At 44.1% G+C, this 21,686-nt stretch overlaps 1 protein-coding gene across 7 annotated transcripts in view; it reads right to left on the reverse strand.

The window, feature by feature from the left end:
* LOC141735427 (protein Hook homolog 3-like) overlaps window positions 1-21,686 on the reverse strand; it is a 126,823-nt gene that overhangs the window by 94,516 nt on the left and 10,621 nt on the right. For all 7 annotated transcript variants that reach the window (XM_074568153.1, XM_074568152.1, XM_074568151.1 and 4 more), the window contains exons 2-3: window positions 21,501-21,586; window positions 12,237-12,309 (exon numbers count right to left, since the gene is read on the reverse strand). In XM_074568153.1, coding sequence (XP_074424254.1) covers window positions 12,237-12,309; window positions 21,501-21,586 — 159 coding nt within the window. The remainder of the gene's footprint in view (window positions 1-12,236; window positions 12,310-21,500; window positions 21,587-21,686) is intronic.

The raw sequence follows: 21,686 nt of genomic DNA on the forward strand, positions 1-21,686 counted from the left end.
GGCTGGCCCTGCCCAATCAAAACTTCCACGTACTGTAGAAGGGGATAAAGTCCCCATAGTGCACATGAAGAATATGCTAGGGAAGACAGTCTGGGTTAGTCCTGCCTCAGGCAAAGGCAAACCCATCCGTGGGATTGCTTCTGCCCAAGGACCTGGGTGCACTTGGTGGGTGATGCGGAAGGATGGGGAGGTCCAATGTGTACCTCATGGGGATCTGATTTTGGGCGAGAATAGCCAATGAATCAAATTGTATGATGTTAATTGCTAAGTAACCCTGTCACTGTACGTCCTCATTACTATAATTGCTATCAGTTGTACTACAGTAAGAATCACCCAAATTAAGAACAGATGGACTTTGATGAAAAACTGAGTAAAGCACAGCGGTGATGGGATCAGAACTGACCTCAGCAGCTGGCGCCCAGCAACTTCCTTGAGATCTACATATTCAGCCCATGGACTGTGGGCATGAGCCACACCAGGTACACCAGCCACAAGCTCCAAAAATACAGTATGCAACAGTCCAGCACCACACAGCATCTCACCTGCCCTGAGAGACTGTTCTAACAGATGGAGCCCAAAGCCATGGATTAAATATATTCAATGGACATTTTAGAGGGATGGCCCATAGACTAAGGGCATTATATCTGTATGAATATATATGTATATATATATATTTTATATAAGACAGGGGAAAGTGGTGGGAATTCATTGGAACCTGTAAGATCTGGGCATGGCAAAAATGGTATGGAATAAGGGGTGGATAATGTCCTGGTTCCAGCGGAGATAGGGTTAATTCTCCCCAGGACAGGTATTCCATGCCATGTGAGCCATGCCCACTCTGAGCTGCCCGGGGGGCAGGAAGTCGCTGCTTGGAGTGGGCTGGGGCATCCTGGGGTCTGGTTGGTGAGCGGTGTGGGGAGCAGCAGGAGCAGCGGTTCTCTCTCCGTGTTATTGTTGTTGTTTGCTTGTTCCCTTTGCTATTCTGTTAAACTGCGTTTGTCTCAACCCAAGAGTTTTGCCTTTTTCTTCTGATTCTTCCTGTATTGGGAAGGCCCGAGCAAGCAGCACGTGGTTCTTTGTTGCTGTCTGAGGCTAAACCACGACATTGTCCTTCATGTGCCTGTAACTGGTTTCCAGGATTAGCTGCTCCATCACCTTCCCATGCGAGGCTGACCAGCCTGTAGTTTCCTGGGTTCTCTTTCTTGCCCTTCTTGAAGATAGGGGTGGTATTTGCTCTCTTCCAGTCCTCAGAAACCTCTCCCAGTCACCACAACCTTTCAAAGACAATTTAGAGTGTCCTCGCAATGATATCAACCAGCTCCCTCAGTACTCATGGGTACAACCCATATCCCGTGGTATTCTTCCAAGTAAATACCTGAAGAAGACAAAGTCTGCTGTCCTGAAGTCTAGGCTTGTGGTCCTGCTTTTTACTCTGCTCCCTCCTCTTAGGATCTTCTTAGAAGTTCACTACAACATCTCATGGTCACTGCAGTCAAGGTTACCTCCCGTTTTTGCAACCCCAACCAGTTCTACATTGCTTGTAAGTATGAAATCTAGCAGAGCACTTTTCCTTGTTGGCTCCTCAATCACCTGTGTCAGGAAGTTGTCATTAGTGCGCTCTAGAAATCTCCTAGATTTCTTGTGCCCTGTTGAGTTGCCCTTCCAGCAGATATCAGGGTGGTTAAAGTCCCCCATGAGGACCAGGGCTTGTGAACATGAGGCTTCTTCCAGTTGTCTGAAGAAGGCCACATCTATTTCTTCTTCCTGATTAGGCAGTCTGCAGCAGATGCCCATCACAACATCACCCATGGTGTTCTGCCCTCTAATCCTGACCCATAAGCTCCCAACTGGCTCCTGACTGGTACCAAGTCATCTGTCTCCACAATTCCAATGGCCCACATTAGGGTTTCTGCTCTGAACTGCATTCTGCAGGAATCTTTGTCTCTCCACTTCAAATATAGGAGGCCAATAAAGACACCAACCTATTAGCTTTGGGGCCCACTCCACCCTGATCACACACACAACTGTCTTCCATGAAAAGAAGTCCTAAGAACACGCCTGTATCTTTGCTTGGCATGGGCAGATATGGGCACTTGAGTTTAATTGGAAACCAAGATATATTTTTAAAGGAGGTAGCTTTGAACACATTTCCAGATTATACTTATGTTGGGACATTAAGTGCCTCAGAAATTAAAGACACAGAAACAGAAATAACTATGTTAGATACTAATTATCTTGACGTTAGGTGAATATCAGGCCAGATTCAATAGCCCAAGAGACGTGAGGCTGCCCCAGCTCCATGCCCCCAGGTCCAATCAGTAGCGAGGCTAAAGATGTATTCCCAGTAGGCATGCACGCACAAAGCACGCATATACACCACATATATATGTATATACACAGATAGATACACTCAGCACTCACACAAATACAAAGAGCACCAATGGCTTCGTGCTGTTCCCCTCTCTGGCTGAGCAGGATGGAGTAGGAATGTATGTACATATGTATAATGTGGATACCTCCAGCAGCAGGGCTCAGATATTCAGTCTGCCCAGTAGCTGCCCCTGGATCCCAGCCTCCCCAGTTGCTGGCACTTGGACATATGAGCCCCTGAGGCTGCAGGCCCACTCAAGTTACTGGTAGAGATTGTCTCACTCACACACACATGCACACACGTGTACAGAGCTGTCTGGAACTCTCTTCGTTCCCTAGTAGCCAACCCCCCCATAGTCTCACCCTTACAGACACACACATACACAAGTGGGTTTCACCCTTAAGAGACCCCCAGACCCTACAGTCTCTCCGACAACTGTCTGTGACTCCCCTGGTCCCTCTGACAGCCAGCTCCTACCATGGACTCACCCTCAGAGACACACACAGCCCCCTGACTCCCAGGTCACTTCATCTAGTCACTGGCTAGTCTGCCTTGATATTCACTAGTGATCATACACTCACTCGCACCTCAGCAGCATTCAGTCCAGTTGCTGGCAGTACAGACACACAGGTGCTCTGGCCCCATGTCCCACTCCAGTGGCTGGCACTTGATTTTTCTCACTCGGCTTTCTCCAGTCGCTGGTACCAAGGCACACGAGCCCTCCAACCTGTGGAATGACTCCAGTTGCTGGCACTCAGACACCTTTACACACACACATGCGCACAGACTAGAGAGCCCCTCACCCAGGGAGAGTTAGAAAGGAATTTAATAAGATAGGACAGACTGTGCTGATCAAGTACAGGGCATGGCCACACAAGTTTACTGACCAGGCACTCATTTACATGTGACCAGCCCTTTTTATCCCCTTACCCCTCTTTTTTCCCCGCACTTGTTCCTCCCCAAATCACTTAAACCCCTCCCTTTTTCTGACTTTGGTTCCTCCCCTAAGCATCCCATAATAAGTCCCATGCAATCCCAAAATGGTCTTCCCCTGCATCCCATAATGTGTCCTATACTCCTAGGCAGCAACCCCCCCTCAGTCCGAAAGGTGCTCCAGCACCTTTGACTTATCTTGATGGATTCCATGCTTGGAGCACAGGGCTGACATTCTCCTGGAACAGCCCTGAGAGGGGCTCAGACAGGGTGTCTGTATTGGGTATATGTGGCAAGGTTTTGGTAGCAGGGAAAGCTGCCTCTGTGAAAGGACATCAGGGGCTGCCCTGTGCTGGACACAGCTGGCTCCGCAACAGACCCACTGCAAGATAAAGCTGAGTCAATCAATGAAGATGGTGGCACCTTTGTGAAAACATATTTAAGAAAGGGCAGAAAACTCCAGGTAGAGAGAGAAGGAGGGAACAAAAAGAGTTAAAAGCAACAGAGGGAACCTGAATGTCAGAAATGGAGGAGGAGGTGCCCCATAGTGCCAGAGCAGATATTTACTGCAGCCCATGGAGGACCCACGCTGGAGCAGCACACAGTCTCTGCAACTTCCCTTCCCTCGGTTTTGGCTGCCTGTGTTCAAGGACAGCTCTGATATGGTGCAACTATGCAACCTGGGATCAGACTGCTGGGAAAGAGCTGGGAGAAGACTCATCAGAGGCCTCCCCACTTTGCTCAGGTGCAGCAGATGCCTCGCCCTTGAGTCTGAGCTAAGATATGCAGTGCATGTCCCTCACTAATCTGGACTTGACCCTCGGACTTGACTTCCTGGCTTGATCTCAGACCTGCCTTGTCACTATGGACTTGCACTGGACTATTGGCTGAACCTAGCTACTCTCGCCAGATCTGCCCTGCTCTCCTTGCTGTGGGACTGCGCCCTGTTGGTGAGGCCACTTCTCTCGCCTGCCTTGCTGTTGCCCTTGGTCCCAAGCTCACCTGCCCTTGCAGAGCACCCATTTCTGCTGCTCTCAAACATAGCATGATAAAATTAAGCAGATAGGCACAAATGTCTATCACAAGTCATTAACTGTTTAAAATTTCTGTTCTAACATATCAGCATCCCTTGACCACTGAACTATTTTTGTTTAAGGAATTTCATTCTTGTGAAATATTAGTAAGAGAATTAAGTTACTTTTTGGTGCTATTTCCTAGTTTCAGTGAAGGCTGTTTTGTTTTCAAAATGTGTCAGTAGGAAATATTGGTTTGCATACAGTTAAAAAGTGATTATAGGAAGTATTTAGTTCTTAACCAGGAAAGAGTTCTCTCCATGTTCATAGATTTCTTTCTGTTAGCTACAACATAAAATTATATTTAAGCCAGTAATGAAAAATAGTGTTTTTGTTCCCAAATGGGGAAAAAATTAACTGCTAAGCTTAGTGATTACATAAGTTTTGCCCCTAAAATTCTATCTTCCGGGAAGCAAACTGTATCTGTGTTAGAACACAATATTTAAATAGAATGGGTCAGTTTTAATATACAGTATACCAACTGGCTGGATGCTTTATACTCTGCCAGTCCCTAGAGTTCTAACATTTCCCTTATCCTATCCTATCCTATCCATTACTCAAATCCCTGAAGCCAAAGTCTGTTCTGAAACCAAGATTATAATGACCTGTGACTGTACAGATTTATTTGAAACTAGCTGGCCACCAGGTACCCACCAAGCTGCTCTATCACTCCCTCTCCTCAACAGGACAGGGGAAGAAAATACAATGGAAAAGCTCATGGGACAGGGAGATCACTCACCAATTACCATCACGGGCAAAATAGACTCATCTTGGAGAAATTAATTTAATTTATTGCCAATTAATTGTAACAGAGTAGGACAATGAGAAAGAAATAAGAACAAATCTAAACACCTTCCTCCCACTCCTCCCTTCTTCCCAAGCTCAACTTTATTCCCGACTTCTCTACCTCCTCCTCTGCCTGAGCAGCGCAGGGGGATGGGCAATAGGGGGTTGCAGTCAGGTTATAACACTTCATCTCTGCTGCTACTTCCTCCTCATGCTCTTCCCCTGCTCCAATGTGGGGTCCCATCCATGGGATACAGTCCTTCATTAACTTCTCCAACATGGGTCCTTCTCACTGGCTGCAGTTCACGAACTGCTCCAGCGTGGGCCCATTCCACAGGGTGCAGTCCTTCAGGAATGGACTGCTCCACTGTGGGTCCCCCCGCACAGGTCCTGCCAGAAAACCTGTTCCTGTGTGAGCTCCTCTCCACAGGCCACAGGTCCTGTCAGGAGCCTGCTCCTACTTGGGCTCTCCACAGGCTGCATTTTATTTCAGGGCACATCTACCTGCTCTGGTGTGGGGTCCTCCATGGGCTGCAAGGTGGATATCTGCTCTGGCGTGGTCCTCCATGGGCTGCAGGGGAAATCTCTGCTCTGGCACCTGTAGCATCTCCCCCCCCCTTCACTGACCTTGGTATCTGCAGGGTTGTTTCTCTCACATATTCTCATTCCTCCCCCATAGCTGCTGCTGCTGCGCAGCATTTTTTACTCTTTCTTAAATATGTTATCACAGAGGCGCTACCACCATCGCTGACTGGTTCAGCTTTGGCCAGTGGCAGGTCCGTCTTGGAGACGTCTGGAACTGGTTCTGTCTGACATGGGGACAGCTTCTGGTGTCTTCTCACAGAAGCCACCCCTACAGCCCCCCCACACTACCAAAACCTTGCCATGTAAACCCAATACAATATAGTAATTGAAAAATACTTTTAATAAGACAGTGTCCTTGCAGCTATCAGCAAGTAAAACAAGTAACTAACTGAATAGAAAGATAGCTTACAATGGGGGGGCAGGGACAGGGGCAAGTGAGCCATGTATCCATTCTTCCATAGTTCTCCATACGCAAGAACATTCAAAGTTTATAATTGGGTATTTTTCTAAATAGCTGCGTCAATGGCGCTAAGATTACTGGTCAAAGGAAAAGTATCAGAGAAGTGGGACAACAACCCCTGCACATTCTGTCTTGTCATTCATTTTCCATTCTAGGCTGGATTGCTGGATTCTTTATTTGGTTTGTAATACTGGCAGCTCATACAAGTGGTTGACTATTACACCATATGATGTTGGATACAGAGCGGGACTCTGTCTAGCAACAAGAATATGCCTCAACAAGCTATCAGTTACTTGAAATAAACTGCTCTATGAGCAGCAGAACCAACAGAGCTGGTTTTGAAAGGAATGTACCTTGTCCCCCAGCCCACCCACACTGCCTCATCAGTTTCCCTCACTTCTGCTGGCAACATCATTGCTCAAGAGTGCTATACATAAGTCCAGAGTTACACGCGACTGGCCAGGCAGTGCACACAATACTGACAGGTCTGTTGGCCAAACCAAAACATGTACAACAGCAGTCCTCCCTACCTTTTTGTCATAAGGCACTTATTTGTGCATCTTCTCTATTAAGCCACTAATGTTCATAAGCCTGTAAGAACTAAAATATCTCAGAATTCTAAGTCGTTTGCCAAACATGGCTGAAATAGGTTCAGAAAGGCTTTTGCATGCCAGAACAAGGTGAATTTATGGGACACATGAACTGACAGACAAACCATGCCAGTATTGTTTCCCCAGGAAACTAGGTTGGAAATGGCATTTTAGGAAGTCACATATATCCTGATTTTGCCATCAAATGTGGTCAGCGTACATCTGAATTTACTGTTTACCTAAAGCTACACTGACATATAAATGGTTAACTGTGTTCTTTCAGGTTCTAAGCCTAAATGCTCCTGAATTACACCAGCAAAACTTCTACTGCCTTGAAGGTTTGCATAAAAAAAAATAATCAAGAAAAAGTACTAGCATACCAGGTGGCAGAAAAGATCTAGCAAATACAGTGTTGTTAACATACATGCTGATTATACACAAAACAGAAGAGCACCACTTTCTCCTCTACGGCTCAGTAATTTTGCAGAGCTGTCAAAGTAAAAAGAAACATCATTTTGCTTTTCAATGCAAACAAATTACTTATTACTTTGCTATTTTTATGCAGTCATTTCTCAAGCACAAACTTTTTTTGAAAGAGTAAATATTTTCACACTTTGCAATAAAAAGAGTAAATCCCTTTATTCACACTTCTCAGTTGCTCAAATGTTGATTTAAACATACAACTTATTTTAAGATTTATTTTTCATCTTAAGTTATTGAAACTTATTTACAAACTCAACTTTTGTTTGTTTTTTCTTCATTAAAGTACAGCATAATAATAATAATGTAACAAACAACTAAAATCATCTTACATTCAATATATTCTATTATAAAGCAAAATGGTAATTTAAAAAGACATTACTATTTAGAATCATAGAATTGTTAGGGTTGGAAGGGACCTTAAAGATCACCTAGTTCCAACCCCCCTGCCATGGGCAGGGACATCTCCCACTAGATCAGGTTGCTCAGAGCCCCATCCAGCCTGGCCTTAAAAACTTCCAGGGATGGGGCTTCCACCACCTCTCTGGGCAACCTGCTCCAGTGTCTCACCACCCTCATGGTGAAGAACTTCTTCCTAACGTCCAGTCTGAATCGACCCATCTCTAGTTTTAATCCATTCCCTCTAGTCCTACCATTACCCGACATCCTAAAAAGTCCCTCACCACCCCTACCCTTAAGGGTAGGCCCCCTTAAGATACTGGTAGGCCACTATAAGGTCTCCTCGGAGCCTTCTTTTCTCCAGGCTGAACAACCCCAACTCTCTCAGTCTGTCCTCATAGGAGAGGTGCTCCAGCCCTCTGATGATCCTCGTGGCCCTTCTCTGGACACGTTCCAGCACATCCATATCTCTCTTGTAGTAGGAGCTCCAGAATTGGACGCAGTACTCCAGGCGGGGTCTCAAGAGGGTGGAGTATAGGGGCAGAATCACCTCCCTCGACCTGCTGGCCACGCTTCTCCTGATGCAGCCCAGGATACGATTGGCTTTCTGGGCTGCTAGTGCACACTGACGGCTCATGTTGAGCCTCTCGTCCACCAGCACCCCCAAGTCTTTTTCTTCAGGGCTGCTCTCAAGCCAGTCACTGCCCAGCCTATATTGGTGCTTGGGATTGCCCCGACCCAGATGGAGGACCTTGCACTTGGTCTTGTTGAACTTCATGAGGTTGGCATGGGCCCACCTCTCCAGCCTGTCCAGGTCCCTCTGGATGGCATCCCTTCCCTCCAGCGTGCCAGCTGCCCCACACAGCTTGGTGTCGTCGGCAAACTTGCTGAGGGTGCAGTCTATGCCACTGTCCATGTCACTGACGAAGATGTTAAACAAGACCAGTCCCAATACTGATCCTTGAGGGACTCCACTTGGACATGGACCCATTGACAGCCACTCTTTGGGTGCGGCCATCAAGCCAGTTCTTTATCCACTGAATTGTCAGTCCATCAAACCCATATTTTATCAGCTTGGAGACCAGGATGTCATGCGGGACAGTGTCAAAGGCTTTGCTCAGGTCCAGGTAAATGACGTCAGTTGCTCTCCCCTTGTCTATTGATGTTGTGACCTTCTTGTAGAAGGCCACCAGGTTTGTCAGGCACGATTTGCCCTCGGTGAAGCCATGTTGATTGTACCCAATCACTTCTTTGTTATTCTTCTGCCTCAGCAGTGCCTCCAGGAGGATCTGCTCCATGATCTTACCAGGCACGGAGGTGAGACTGACTGGCCTATAGTTCCCTGGTTCCTCCTTCTTTCCCTTTTTGAAAATGGGGATTATGTTTCCCCTTTTCCAGTCAGTGGGGACCTCACCAGACTGCCATGACTTTTGGAATATAATAGAGAGCGGTTTAGCAACCTCATCCGCCAGTTCCTTCAGTACCCGTGGGTGTATCCCATCGGGTCCCATGGACTTGTTCACTTTCAGGTTCATCAGATGGTCACGAACCTGATCTTCACTTACAATGGGCAGTTCTGTCCAACCCCTGCCATTGTCTTCTGTGATGCCAGGAGTGTGGCTGGAGCCCTTGCCAGTGAAGACTGAGGAAAAGAAGTCGTTGAGAACCTCAGCCTTCTCCATATCACTTGTCACCAGTTCTCCCGTTTCCTTTCTGAGGGGGCCCACACCCTCCCTAGTCTTTTTCTTACCATTAATGTACCTATAGAAATTTTTGCAGTTTCCCTTGATCTCCTTGGCTAGATTTAATTCTAACTGAGCTTTAGCTTTTCTCACCAGGTCTCCTGCTGTTCGAACAGCTTCCTTATATGCCCCCCATTCCAGCTGTCCTTTCTTCCACCCCTTATAAAGTTTCTTTTTGTGTGACAGTGTGTCCAGGAGCTCCCTGTTCATCCAGGCAGGTCTCCTAGCATTCTTTCCTGCCTTCCTCTTTGTCGGTATAGTTTGCTTCTGGACACGGAGAAGGTGATCCTTGAATACTGACCAGCTGTCCTGGGCCCCCCCTCCCTCTAGGGCTTTGTCCCACGGCACTTTGGCCAGCAGATCCCTGAAGTGATCAAAGTCTGCATGCCTAAAGTCCAGGGTCGTAAGCTTGGAATACATCCTCCTAGTTGCCCTGAGGATCTTAAATTCTATTGCTTTGTGGTCACTGCAGCCAAGGTTATCCCTGAGCCTCACGTTGGTCACCAGCCCTTCCCTGTTGGTGAGAACGAGGTCCAGCATAGCACCTTTTCTTGTTGGTTCCTCTACCATTTGGAGGAGGAAGTTGTCATCAATGCATTCCAGGAACATCCTGGATTGCTGGTGCCTTGCTGTGTTGTCCCTCCAGCAGATGTCAGGGTGGTTGAAATCCCCCAAGAGGACCAGGGCCTGTGAACGCGAAGCCACTTCTATCTGCCTATGGAGGGCCTCATCTGCTTGGCTCTGCTGGTCAGGTGGCCTGTAGCAGACCCCTACTGTAACATTGCCTTCCCCATCTTCCCTTTAATCTTAACCTGTACACTCTCAACCAGCTCATCATCCTTCCCCATGTGGAGCTCCATCGATTCTAGCTGGGCACTGATGTAGAGGGCAACACCTCCTCCCCTCCTACCCTGCCTGTCCTTCCTAAAGAGCTTGTATCCATCTATCCCTACATTCCAGTCGTGGGAATCATCCCACCAAGTTTCAGTAATAACCACTATGTCATGGCTTTCCAGCAGCACAGTGGCCCTTAATTCATCCTGTTTATTGCCCAAGCTGCGTGCATTCGCATAGAGGCACTTCAGCTGGGCTGGCTGTGTCACCCTCTTGCGCGAATCCCCCTTGATTCCCTTGGGGTGTCCCGGTGCATCATCTCCGGCTTACCTTAGGGCAACAAGTTGAGAGCCCTTACTAGGACTCCATCCCTCTGCCCCCGATGTGCTGACCCACTGTTTGTCACAGGCAAGCATGAAATTATTGACCCCTTCCCCCTTCAAATCTAGTTTAAAGCCCTATCAATGAGGCCTGCCAACTCCTGCCCCAGAATCCTTTTCCCCCTCTGGGATAAGTGCATCCCATTAGCTGCTCGCAGCTCTGGTGCCTCATATACCAAGCCGTGATCGTAAAACCCAAAGCCCTGTCTACGACACCAGTCCCGGAGCCATGAATTGACCTGCTCACTCCTCCTACATATTCCCTCGTCCATCGCTGATGTCAGAGGGATAGAGGAGAACACAACCTGAGCTCCTGGATCCCTTTACCAGTTGCCCTAAGGCCCTGAAATCTTTTTTAAATGATTGTGAGCCTCTCATTGCTACCTCATCACTTCCCACCTGAAAGACCAGAAGTGGGTAATAGTCTGAAGGGCTCACAAGGGTGGGGAGTTTACCTACGATGTCCTTTACCTGGGCACCAGGGAGACAGCAGACCTCTCTATGAAGCGGGTTTGGTCTGCATATTGGGCCCTCCGCTCCCTTCAGCAGGGAGTCACCTACAACAATGATTTTTCTTTTCAGGGTCAGTTTTGATGGCCGGCCTGAGGCGAGTTGGCCTTGGTGGCTCTTCTGGCCTTCGAGAGCCCTCTTCCTTGCTTACAACCAGTTCCTCCTGCAGAGACCCATACCTGTTCTGCAAGGGCACTATAGGTGGTGCACTTCTTAAAGGAACCTGCTTGCTCCCTTTCTTTCTTTTGTTCCGTCGGACAGAGACCTGTTCCCATTGACCCTGCTCATGCGGGTTACTACGGGACGGCTGGGGGGCTTGCTGATGAAAGGATATGGAATCCTCTGGTCCACTAAGAGTTACCTCCCATTCCGTTTTTGTAGAGAGCAGTTTGTGGAAATGGTCAGTTTCCCTCTCACTCTCTCTGATGTTCCTCAATCTACTCACCTCTTCTCTGAGCTCCATCACTTCCTCTTGGAGCTGTGCCACCCGGCTGAGCAGGTCATCAACGTGCTCACACTGCACACAGCTGTAGTCAGCATTGTCCCCCGCTGCCAGTGAAAGGCTGTGGCATTGCTCACAGCCTCTGGCCTAGATACCAATATCCATTTGGGTGGGTGCTGGGAACACAGTCTTCCTCCTCCGAGTGGCCACCATCACTCCTTGAGTGCAGTACAGCACCTCGTGTCCTGCCAAACGAGCTGCAAACAGCAGCTGAAACAGCCCAACGAGCTGCAAACAGCTGCGGCACCCCGCCCGGGACACCCACAATCGATTTGCTTGCCCTGTGCTCTGCGGGCATCGACTAGTCGCTGCCCTCCCGGTGCCTTCCCGGACCCTAAATGGTGGGTGTTGCTGGGTCCGCCCACAAGCTGTCAGCCCCCAGCACAGGCACACCGCTTTTCCCGACTTCTAAGAAGCCCCAAAAAGAGCTTTTCGACGGCCCTTTTGGCTTCAGATCGCTTCCACAGAGCAGACTTACCTGCCCTGAAGCTCGTCTCCGCAGCAAAGTGGAGCACAAACAATTTAAGCACAAACAATATTGTACTAAGAACTGATAAACAGATTTGTAGGAAAGCAAAACAAACCAAATACCTTTAGCCTCCAATTATCTCCTACTTCTGTTTTGATTCTGTTTAACCAGCTTTCATCAAAGTAAGTTGGATCTCTGAAAATACATAAAAAATTAGAACATTTGTTAAGAACGCAAATTTCAAGTACTGATACTTTAGTGACTCAACATCTATTTTAGGCAGATTTAAGTGACTTACCTATATAGATATGGTCAGTATAAAAAAGTTCAGAATCCCGCTATTATTCATTTATCTAAGTATTTACACCCTGCTCATATCCCAGCTTTATCTGCATGCTGTGGGTAATTAATACTTTTGAGGAAACTGCAACACTTGGAAAGCATCTTGCAAATTTCTTCCATGTCTCCAAGTTGAAAGTGTTCCTTTCTTAATCATAGAATCATAGAATCTTCATGGTTGGAAAGGACCTTTGAGATCATTGAGTCCAACCATACACACACACACAAAAAAACGCCCCTACAATCTCTGCCGCTAGAGCATGCCCTGAAGTGCCACATCTAGATGTTTCTTAAATACCCCTAGGGATGGTGACTCCACCACCTCCCTGGGCAGGCTGTTCCAGTGCCTGACCACTCTTTCAGTAAAGTAATTCCCCCTAATATCTAACCTAAACCTCCCCTGCCACAACTTCAGACCATTTCCTCTGGTCCTGTCATTATTCACCTGGGAGAAGAGGCCAACACCCACCTCTCTACAACCTGTATTCTGTAATGTTACAGATTATCGGCTAATGCTGGGGCTTAAACTCTCTGGGGAAACTAACATGTTTGCAACACTTGAAAACATTAGTAAAATTAAGGTTTTTTCCCCACACATCAAGAATTACTATTGCTCGATGCTGGCTGCAACACTCCAACAGGAAAGCTTGAGAATGAACAAAATATTATGCCTTCATACACTCAAAAATGTTAAAAGCAGCACTGGAATTAAGTATTTACTACTGAGAACATACTTATCTGTTGTACTTTCTTTCAAACATCACAGTTTTTCCAAATATTTCTTCATGGCAATTCTTCACAAAAAGATTTGCTATTACCTTTCTTTAAAGGATTTTCTATCTTCTGCACTCTGATGAAGCAATCAAGATAGACGCAGAAAAAGAGAACATCTATTGCTTGTATAGCATGCTGCTATTTCTATAAACCTCCTTCCTCTCTTGCACATCTTCCGTGAGCTACTTATTCATGACAACTAACACTCCCTCCCTCTTGCCCCCCAATTCAGAGACAAGATTATCTAAAAGGGTAACATTTCCTAATGCTCACTGAAGTCATATTTTCCATTATACAACACAGATTTAGGGCAGTGTTATGATCAGAAATAAAGAGAGACAAGGCATTAAAAATAAGTGGTATTAGATCAATACGCCAATATAAGGAAAGACTCATATTTCAGATGAAAAAGAATCACTACAGTCCAAAAAAGAATGGCATTTTTTGAAAGGGTAAGGCTCTTGAGAGTCAATGTAGTAGTCAATCTCCAGGCTTCAGTTTCACAAAAAGTAATCCTAATTTCTGGATTTAAACTATCACATGTTGCTGTCAAACACTATTAAATTTACTGCTGTATTCTCCAGAGAGATGCCAAGTGGACGTAATTGTACGTGCTTCACTGGCAAAGAAGACCAAGAGGACTTTCTTAAGTGGCCTCATCTTATCATCCTTAAAGGCCATGGTCGGTCATAAACATTTTCAGCTGCTTCAAGGCTGCAATGCCATGATTATGTCAGTTCTTGGCCTTATATTTTCATTGTAAAAAAAAACGCAAAAAACTAGTCTGAAAAGCAAGATGGAAAACAAAACAGAAATGCCCACAAGGAGACATTTACTTGGGAGGAACTCGATGGCTAACACTGCATATGCAATATTCAACAAGGAAGGCATCAGTTGAGGAAAAAATGCAAAATTTAGGATTCTGCACATATTAACACACACAAGCTATGCTACACTGTATAACACTTGTGCCCAAAGATATCTAGATACTAAACAGTCTCCAGAGATGGAAGAAAGGAGAAAACTTACTCTACTGTACAACAGAGAATTATTCTTTTCCACTGATACCAATAGATGGGTAAGAAATACTGACACTGATGAATAACATTACAGTAAAGAAAAAAAAACCAAACACCACACCATGAAGAAAAAGATAACTTATCCAAGTAATAATCTATGGCACTTCTATCTGCTAGAAATATCACAAGCTGCACATTTTTAGCCAGACAGACCACTCATATCCAATCCATAATCATTTTGCTTTGTCTCAAATCTTTACTCTTTACTTTTAAAGTATTACATTCCCTAGAAGAATCAAGTTTTGATGGTATACAGGCATATTAATTTTACTGCATTTCTTCCCTGTTTTAATCAGAGGGAATGGTAGCCTTCACATTTGAAGGTTCAAGCGAAGTCTACATCATTAGGAATAAAAAAGTATTTCAGCTCCAAAATGAAGGCTGATATTTTCAGATAAAATAAACTTAGCACTGGAGAATCCAATTCATTAGTACTTTAACCTGAATTTCAAAGATGATGATTTTAAGATAAAAATAAGTGTCCTTCAGGATTGTTATAGTGACACCTGTATCTGTAGGTAAAAATGCTCTTGCTTGCTTGCATCATGTTTATACCATATTTTATCATGTTCTACATTGGTGAAAAGCTTCTGAAGGTGTCAATAACTCCCTCTAAGTACCCTTTTCCACAGTCTCTTTCAGTAGCTTTATTACAGAGTTCTGCTACATGGTTTCATGCTGATGGTCCTTGTACACCTGGGATAACATCTTATCCTAGAAAAAAAAAATAGCGAAACCAACATATTTTCAAGATCAAAGGAGCTCCTGATCCTTCCTAGCCAGTTAACACAAGGGATGGCTGTTCTATCATCTGATGAACAGGCGATTTTCTTCTGCTTCTTTCATTGCCAACAAATTTTATGGTTCTTTCTCTCAATTAAGAATCACTCTGAAATTGCCCCTCACCATAAACTACTGTCCTAGTTTTGTTTTTGTTTCTACAATAACCTGCCTTGATAAGCACCTAGTAGACCATTTCCATGATGATGTAAGTAAAGAAATGGAAAGAATAGGAAGTTTAGACTTCTCAACTGACAACTGTCTTGTAATACTAGCCATGTTCTATAGAAATATGCCTAGATCAATGGATCAGTGCAAGAAATGAACAAGCCCAACATCCTCAGACTTTCTCCAGATTTTTTATTGTAGTAGGCTGACCCCAGCCAGCCAAGCACCCACACAGCCACTTGTTCACTCCCCCCTCTCCCAGCAGGACAGGTGAGAGTAAAGGAAGAAGAAAAATGAGAAAACTCGTGAGTCAAGATAATGACAGTATAATAGGAGAAGGAAAGAGGGGATAAGAAAAAAAAAAAGAAATAACAATTCAAAAGGAGTCGCCTGCCACCTCCTGACACCCTGTCCCTTGACCAACATCAGCAGCTAGGCAGGATGCTGCCCACATTCCATGTAAGGTATGATTCTCTGAAATCACACTGCCATTGGTGGAGCCAAGGGGCAGTGTGAGTTTTACTTGCATCCAAAAGGCATTTGCACGATTGGCTGTTGCTGCCAGATGACCCGGAGAGCAAGTGGCCCCACTGGAGCCATGGCAGCGCTTATGATCCTGTGTTTGCTATTGGTGATTGGGTGAGTCACCGTATGGGTGCGTCATTGCTCCTCTTTCTTACTGCCTCAATAAAGCTTTGGTTTATAACATATTGTCAGACTCCATTACTGTTCAGACCACATGAAGTCAATTTTTTGTCCATCTTTTGTTTCCTTTCCCCAATGCAATTGATGTTATCAGCATCAACGAACACACATTGGTGGAGGACCTTAAATTAGAGGCAGCTGTACTGAGTGACACCCCACCCAACCCAAAACTTCAGGAAACATCATTTACAGAAGTAGCAGTTTGCCTTTCTCAATGGAAAAAGATAAACAATTTTTAAGTGGATTTTGACTCCAGTGTCCATTCTAAATTTGTCTTTAAGATGCACTTGCTGAAGTGTTGGAAGAGTGAGGTAAAAAACTTCAGTTCTTCATTGAAGATGACAGCTGTAAGTCAGAGACTACATGCCTATGATCCAGGCTCCATACCCTTATTTATAGTAATCTATTGCTTTTAGGCCTAATTTATTATTCACTATTAAACTTTAACGCATGACTTCTGAATAACTTCTAGCACCCACCTGCCTTGCTGTTATGCATTTCTACTTATGTGTCAACTTTCTTCTACTTAGTGCTCCTTCTTGGGACAGAGAGGGAACCAGTGCTGCTGATACAGAAAAAATGACTGACTCCTCTCTTCTATTCTAACTCCTTTTATTTGTCTGAACGTTCCCACCTTACTTCAGTAAGTATCCTTTCTGTAGTACCTGTTTGAATTGAAGTAGCAAAATGGAGAACTTGACTAGTTTCAATTTTGTTTCTCAAATTGTTAACAGCAATGAATGCTTTCTCTTTGTATTCGCTACAATGGCTTTGTCTATTGGCTCCCTACCAGTTTTTTAAACTAACTATTTAGACCAAACATAGTGACTACATCTATATGCCCACCTTCCACATTCAGACACAGCTGTCTATTGTGTCTATTGTGTCTATTGTGTCTATTGTGTCTATTGTGTCTATTGTGTTTGCTACCCTTGATAGCTACATCAAGCAATCGTATTTTTCCTTAGAAATCATGCATACCTTATCATTGTTTTAGAATTCTAAGATCAACTTGTTGCTGCGAAAAGCTCCAAAGCTTTTCTCAACAGAAATACAGTCCAGGTTATTGTTAAAACCATACATGAGAATCAATATCTTCATTACACAAGTATGCAAAGTGGTAAATCTGAATTAGAGTTGACACAGGTTAAGATTGCCAAAGACTAATTTTGTTAGGCTCAAATTATTGTATGAGACAGCAGACTTGCAATTGCTTAGCTGATCTTTTCTTAAACTTCTCTGGGTACACTGACAAAGTCAAACTAACATTCAGTATTGATGTGACAATTGCTAAGGGAAAAATAAAATTCAAGTGCTGCTACAGAAACAAATATTCACATGGTACATACTTTTCTTTTTAAGAAATCACTTGAAATCACAGCTGAAAACAGTATCTCAGAGTAGATTTCCTTGCTTACTTGGTGGGGGGCACAGCATCCTGAATCACCAGTAACAGGTTAAAAGTTAAAAATACTATCAGTAAAGATTATTGAGGTCTGTTATTCAAGCTTTATTTTGCTATACAATCAAGGCATAGTTGTTTTTTTTTATATCACAATTCTGACCAGTCCTTGAACTAGACAGGTTAAAAAAGCTAACAAAAGAACAATGACACTTATCAATTGCTGACATCACGAAGTAAGCGGAAATTGCACTCTATGAGGAAAACTGCACAAGTTGATGACTGATGAACATCCAAACTCAATATGCCACAATCATGTTTTTCTCTACCAAGTGCTCCAACAAAGAATTTATAGACAATTTTCATAAAAATCTTGACATTTTACAGAATTTACTAAGCTTGTTTACCATCTATGTGATTGTCCTGATTTGAGGTAAAACAGAAACAACTTTCTGTTCAGTAATTTTACTTCTTAGCTAGGCCTCTTCTAACTCTCTGAAATTAACAGCATATTGTGCCGAAAATGGTTCGTTTTCAGAGTGATAAGACCAATGTTTACAATTAGTGCCAAGGAATGGTACACAGAGAGGGTCTTGCTTATGCTTATTGCTATAACAACCAAGGTCAGCTGATTTCGTTATTTGCCCCATTGGAGGGTCAGAAGTGGAAAAGCGTAGAGGGGTCCCACCTGCAGGGAGGAGCGGACAGGACAGGTGACCCAAAACTGACCAACAGGGGTATTCCATCTGTCCTGGTTCCGGTGGGGATAGGGTTAACTTTTCCTGGTATTCCATGCCATGTGAGCCACGCCCACCCTGAGCTGCCGGGGGAGGGGGCAGGAAGTTGCTGCTTAAAAGCGGGCTGGGGCGTCCCGGGTCCGGCCGGTCGGCGAGCGGCGGTCCCGTAATCGCGTTTGTATATTCCCCTATTCGTGTTGTTGTTGTTTGCCTGTTCCCTTTGCTGTTTTGTTAAACTGCCTTTGTCCCAACCTAAGAGTCTTGCCTTTTCTTACGATCCTTCCTGTGTTAGGAAGGCACGTGCGAGCGGCACGTGGTTCTTTGTTGCCATCTGAGGCTAAACCACGACACCATCCCATCTGCCCCATGCTCAGTATAAAAGCTGAGGGATCAAAAGGGTCAGCTCTCTTTCTTCGATGGCCGATTTCCAAGGAGGACCCTGTCTGTTCATCTGCCTTTGATCCTGATCCGTGTGTTCCTGACTCCAACTCTGGAACCCGGTTCCCACTTGTCGCTGAGTCCAGTCTGGGGCTTCCCCAGTGCCTGCTGGTGACATCATCCTGGGAGCTTAATACGGTTTTGTATATATTGTATCTATTTCATGATTTTCCTTTTTATTTTATTATTAATATTTCATTAAAGTAGTTTAGTTTCTTCTAAACTCATAAATCCCTTTTCTCTCCTCCTCCTCTCCGTGTGTGAGAGGTGGGGGAAGCGCATCTGTCGCTGGCCATTGGCCAATTTGGCCAAAGCCACGACAGTGATAAATTTCTCTTCTACTTTAGCAGGTAAGAGAGGAAGAATTTTACAATATTGAAGAAAGAAACAGCATCCAATTTATTATTAGACTCATAACACTGATAGTCACATTTCAGAAAACTTAAGAATATGCTATTTTAAATGTTGGATTATAACTACCATTTCTATCTTTTGTCTTCTTTTATGTCAACACAAAATACCTGAAGATTTTTCATTTATTTTGAAGCAGCTAGGACTGCCGACATTTGTGATTGCAAAGATTCTCTTAAAGCAAAGTATAAAGAGGACAGCATTTATTATTTTTATAAATAATTGATGCTTCACTTTCTTCACAAGAGAAGTATGTGAGAAATCTCCAGATGACTGTATTTGTTCTTTTAGTAAAATAACTGTTTCTTCAGAACTTCCATTAAAAAATCCATCTTTTTTCCACTACTAAGCTATTAGACTTATTTGGGCTTCCCACAACAGATATGTTTCTCTCTTACCTGAAACTTCTTCTAATGAAAGGTTAAAAAAAACTCTCTCTGAAAACAGGTAGTTCTAGATATATATTAACTACAATATATTAACTACTATGCTTATCTATGATCCCCCAAGAGCCAAAACACTGTGCACAGTGTCAAGTTTAGACAGCTAATACACTTGAACATAAGCATTTCAAAACATTTCATTCTCAAATTCAGATAGTATACAGAAACATCCTAGACTATATACTGGCATGCTGGTTTTAATCAAAATTTATTATTATCCAGCATAATAGTGATTTTCCCTTTCCTTTAATCAAAGAATGTAATGTCCTTGCATACCACTAAAATTACATTATCAAAACAAAGCCATTCAGCTTATAGAATTATAGAATAGTTAAGACTGGAAGAGGCCCCTCAAAATCATGCTCAAAGCAGGGGCAGCTACAGCAAGGGAAGCTCGCTAGGCAATCAGTTCCAATGTTCAAATCACCCTCACAGTAAAAAGGTACTTTCTAATCTTTAAATGGAATTTCCTGTATTCCAATTTCTGTATTTCAGTTTGTGCCCATTGCCTCCTCTCCTATCAGTGGGCATCACCGAGAAGAGTCTGGATCCCTCATCTTTACTCCTTCGTGTCTGTGTGTGGAAATGGTTTCCAGGACTAGCTGCTCCAACACCTTCCCAGGGATCAAGGTGAGGCTGATTGGCCTGTAGTTCCCTGGGTCTCCCTTCTTGAAAGCAGGGGTGACATTTGCTTTCCTCCAGTCCTCAGGAACTTTTCCCAATCACCACGAACTTTCAAAGACCAATCGAGACTGGCCTCGCAATGATATTGGCCAGCTCCATTAGCACTCATGGGTGCATCCCATCAGGTCCCATGGATTTGTGTGTGTTCAACTTGTTTAAATGTTCTCTAACCTAATCCTCTTCCACCAAGGACAAGTTTTCTTTGCTCCAGACTTTCCCTCTTGTTTCAGTAGCCGTGATTCCTGAAGGCTGGTCTTGCCAGGAAAGACTGAGGTGAAGGTGGCATTGAGTACCTCAGCCTTTTCCATGCCATTTATCATCAAGTCCCCTGCCCCATTCAGCAGTGGGCCCATGTTTTTCCTAGACTCCCTTTTGCTGTTCATGTACTTGTAGAATCCTTTCTTGTTACCCTTCACGTGCCTTGCCAGATTCAACTCCAGATGGGCTTTGGCTTTCCTAATCCCATCCCTGAACACTCACACAGTGACTCTGTATTCCTCCTGGGTCTCCTTTCCCTGCTACCACTTCTTATGCTTGAGTTTAATCAGGAGCTCCTTGTTCATCCATACAGGCCTCCTGCCACCTTTCCTTGATTTCCTGCTTGTTGGGATGGACCATTCTTGAGCTTGGAGGAGGTGACTCTTGGAAAAAAAAAAACAAAAACAAAAAACAAAACCCAAACCAACGAGCTCTCCTAGACCCCTCTTCTCTCCAGGGTCTTATTCCATGGGATTCTTCCAAGCAGATCCCTGAAGAGGTCAAAATCTGCTCTCCCGAAGTTCAGGGCTGTGATGCTGCATTTTGCCTTGCTCCCTTCTCACAGAAGTCTTATTGTTTGATCCAAATTCCTCATGCTGCCCTGCTAATACAACTAAGACATGACCTGGAAAGACTAACTCCAGTTTCAGAGTAATTTTTGATGCCTGTTCAGTATTTGCACTCCCCTCTAACTCTCATAAAAATGATAGCAAAAGTGTGAGCAGTAACACTGACAAGTTTAGCAGCTTCATCTTTTCTATCTACTGCAATTCCAACACGTGATACAGTGTGCTATAACTTCAAATGCTGCCCCAAGTTAATAACTTACCTTGCACTGGCTTCAAGTGTTTAAGATGAAATTTAAGTTTTGTGAACATATAAGCTCAGTTTTAACCCAATTTACTTTTCAATAAAATTAGCACTAGATCAACATCTTGTCCAAATACTATTTTTTTAGGCTTATATTAACTGGTGTTAAAATAACTATCTGAAAGTTGGAGAAAAAAAGTAGTACCCATATTCCAGATTAAAAGCACTGGCTAAATAGTTCAGTTGAGTACTTACTGAATACTGGCCAAATTTGAAATAAGAAAATATACTCAAATTCAGACAAATGTACAAGTGATAAACTTGTGCACTAAAAATCATGAAACAAATTCGTTCTTACATCTTTTGGAGCACCTGAGCCATCACAACCCCATTCGTTAAGTCTTCCATAGTCTGGCATGGTGTTTCAGTGTCAAATGTCTGGATCTGAAGAGGAAGGGGAAAAAAAGAAGTTATTTTATTCTTTTACTTTTGAAAACCTTTTGGTGCTTATTTTATTTGCTGTTGTTAGAATTAAAAAGTACAC

This window comes from Larus michahellis, chromosome W (genome assembly GCF_964199755.1).
Source record: "Larus michahellis chromosome W, bLarMic1.1, whole genome shotgun sequence".
Lineage (NCBI taxonomy): Eukaryota > Metazoa > Chordata > Aves > Charadriiformes > Laridae > Larus > Larus michahellis.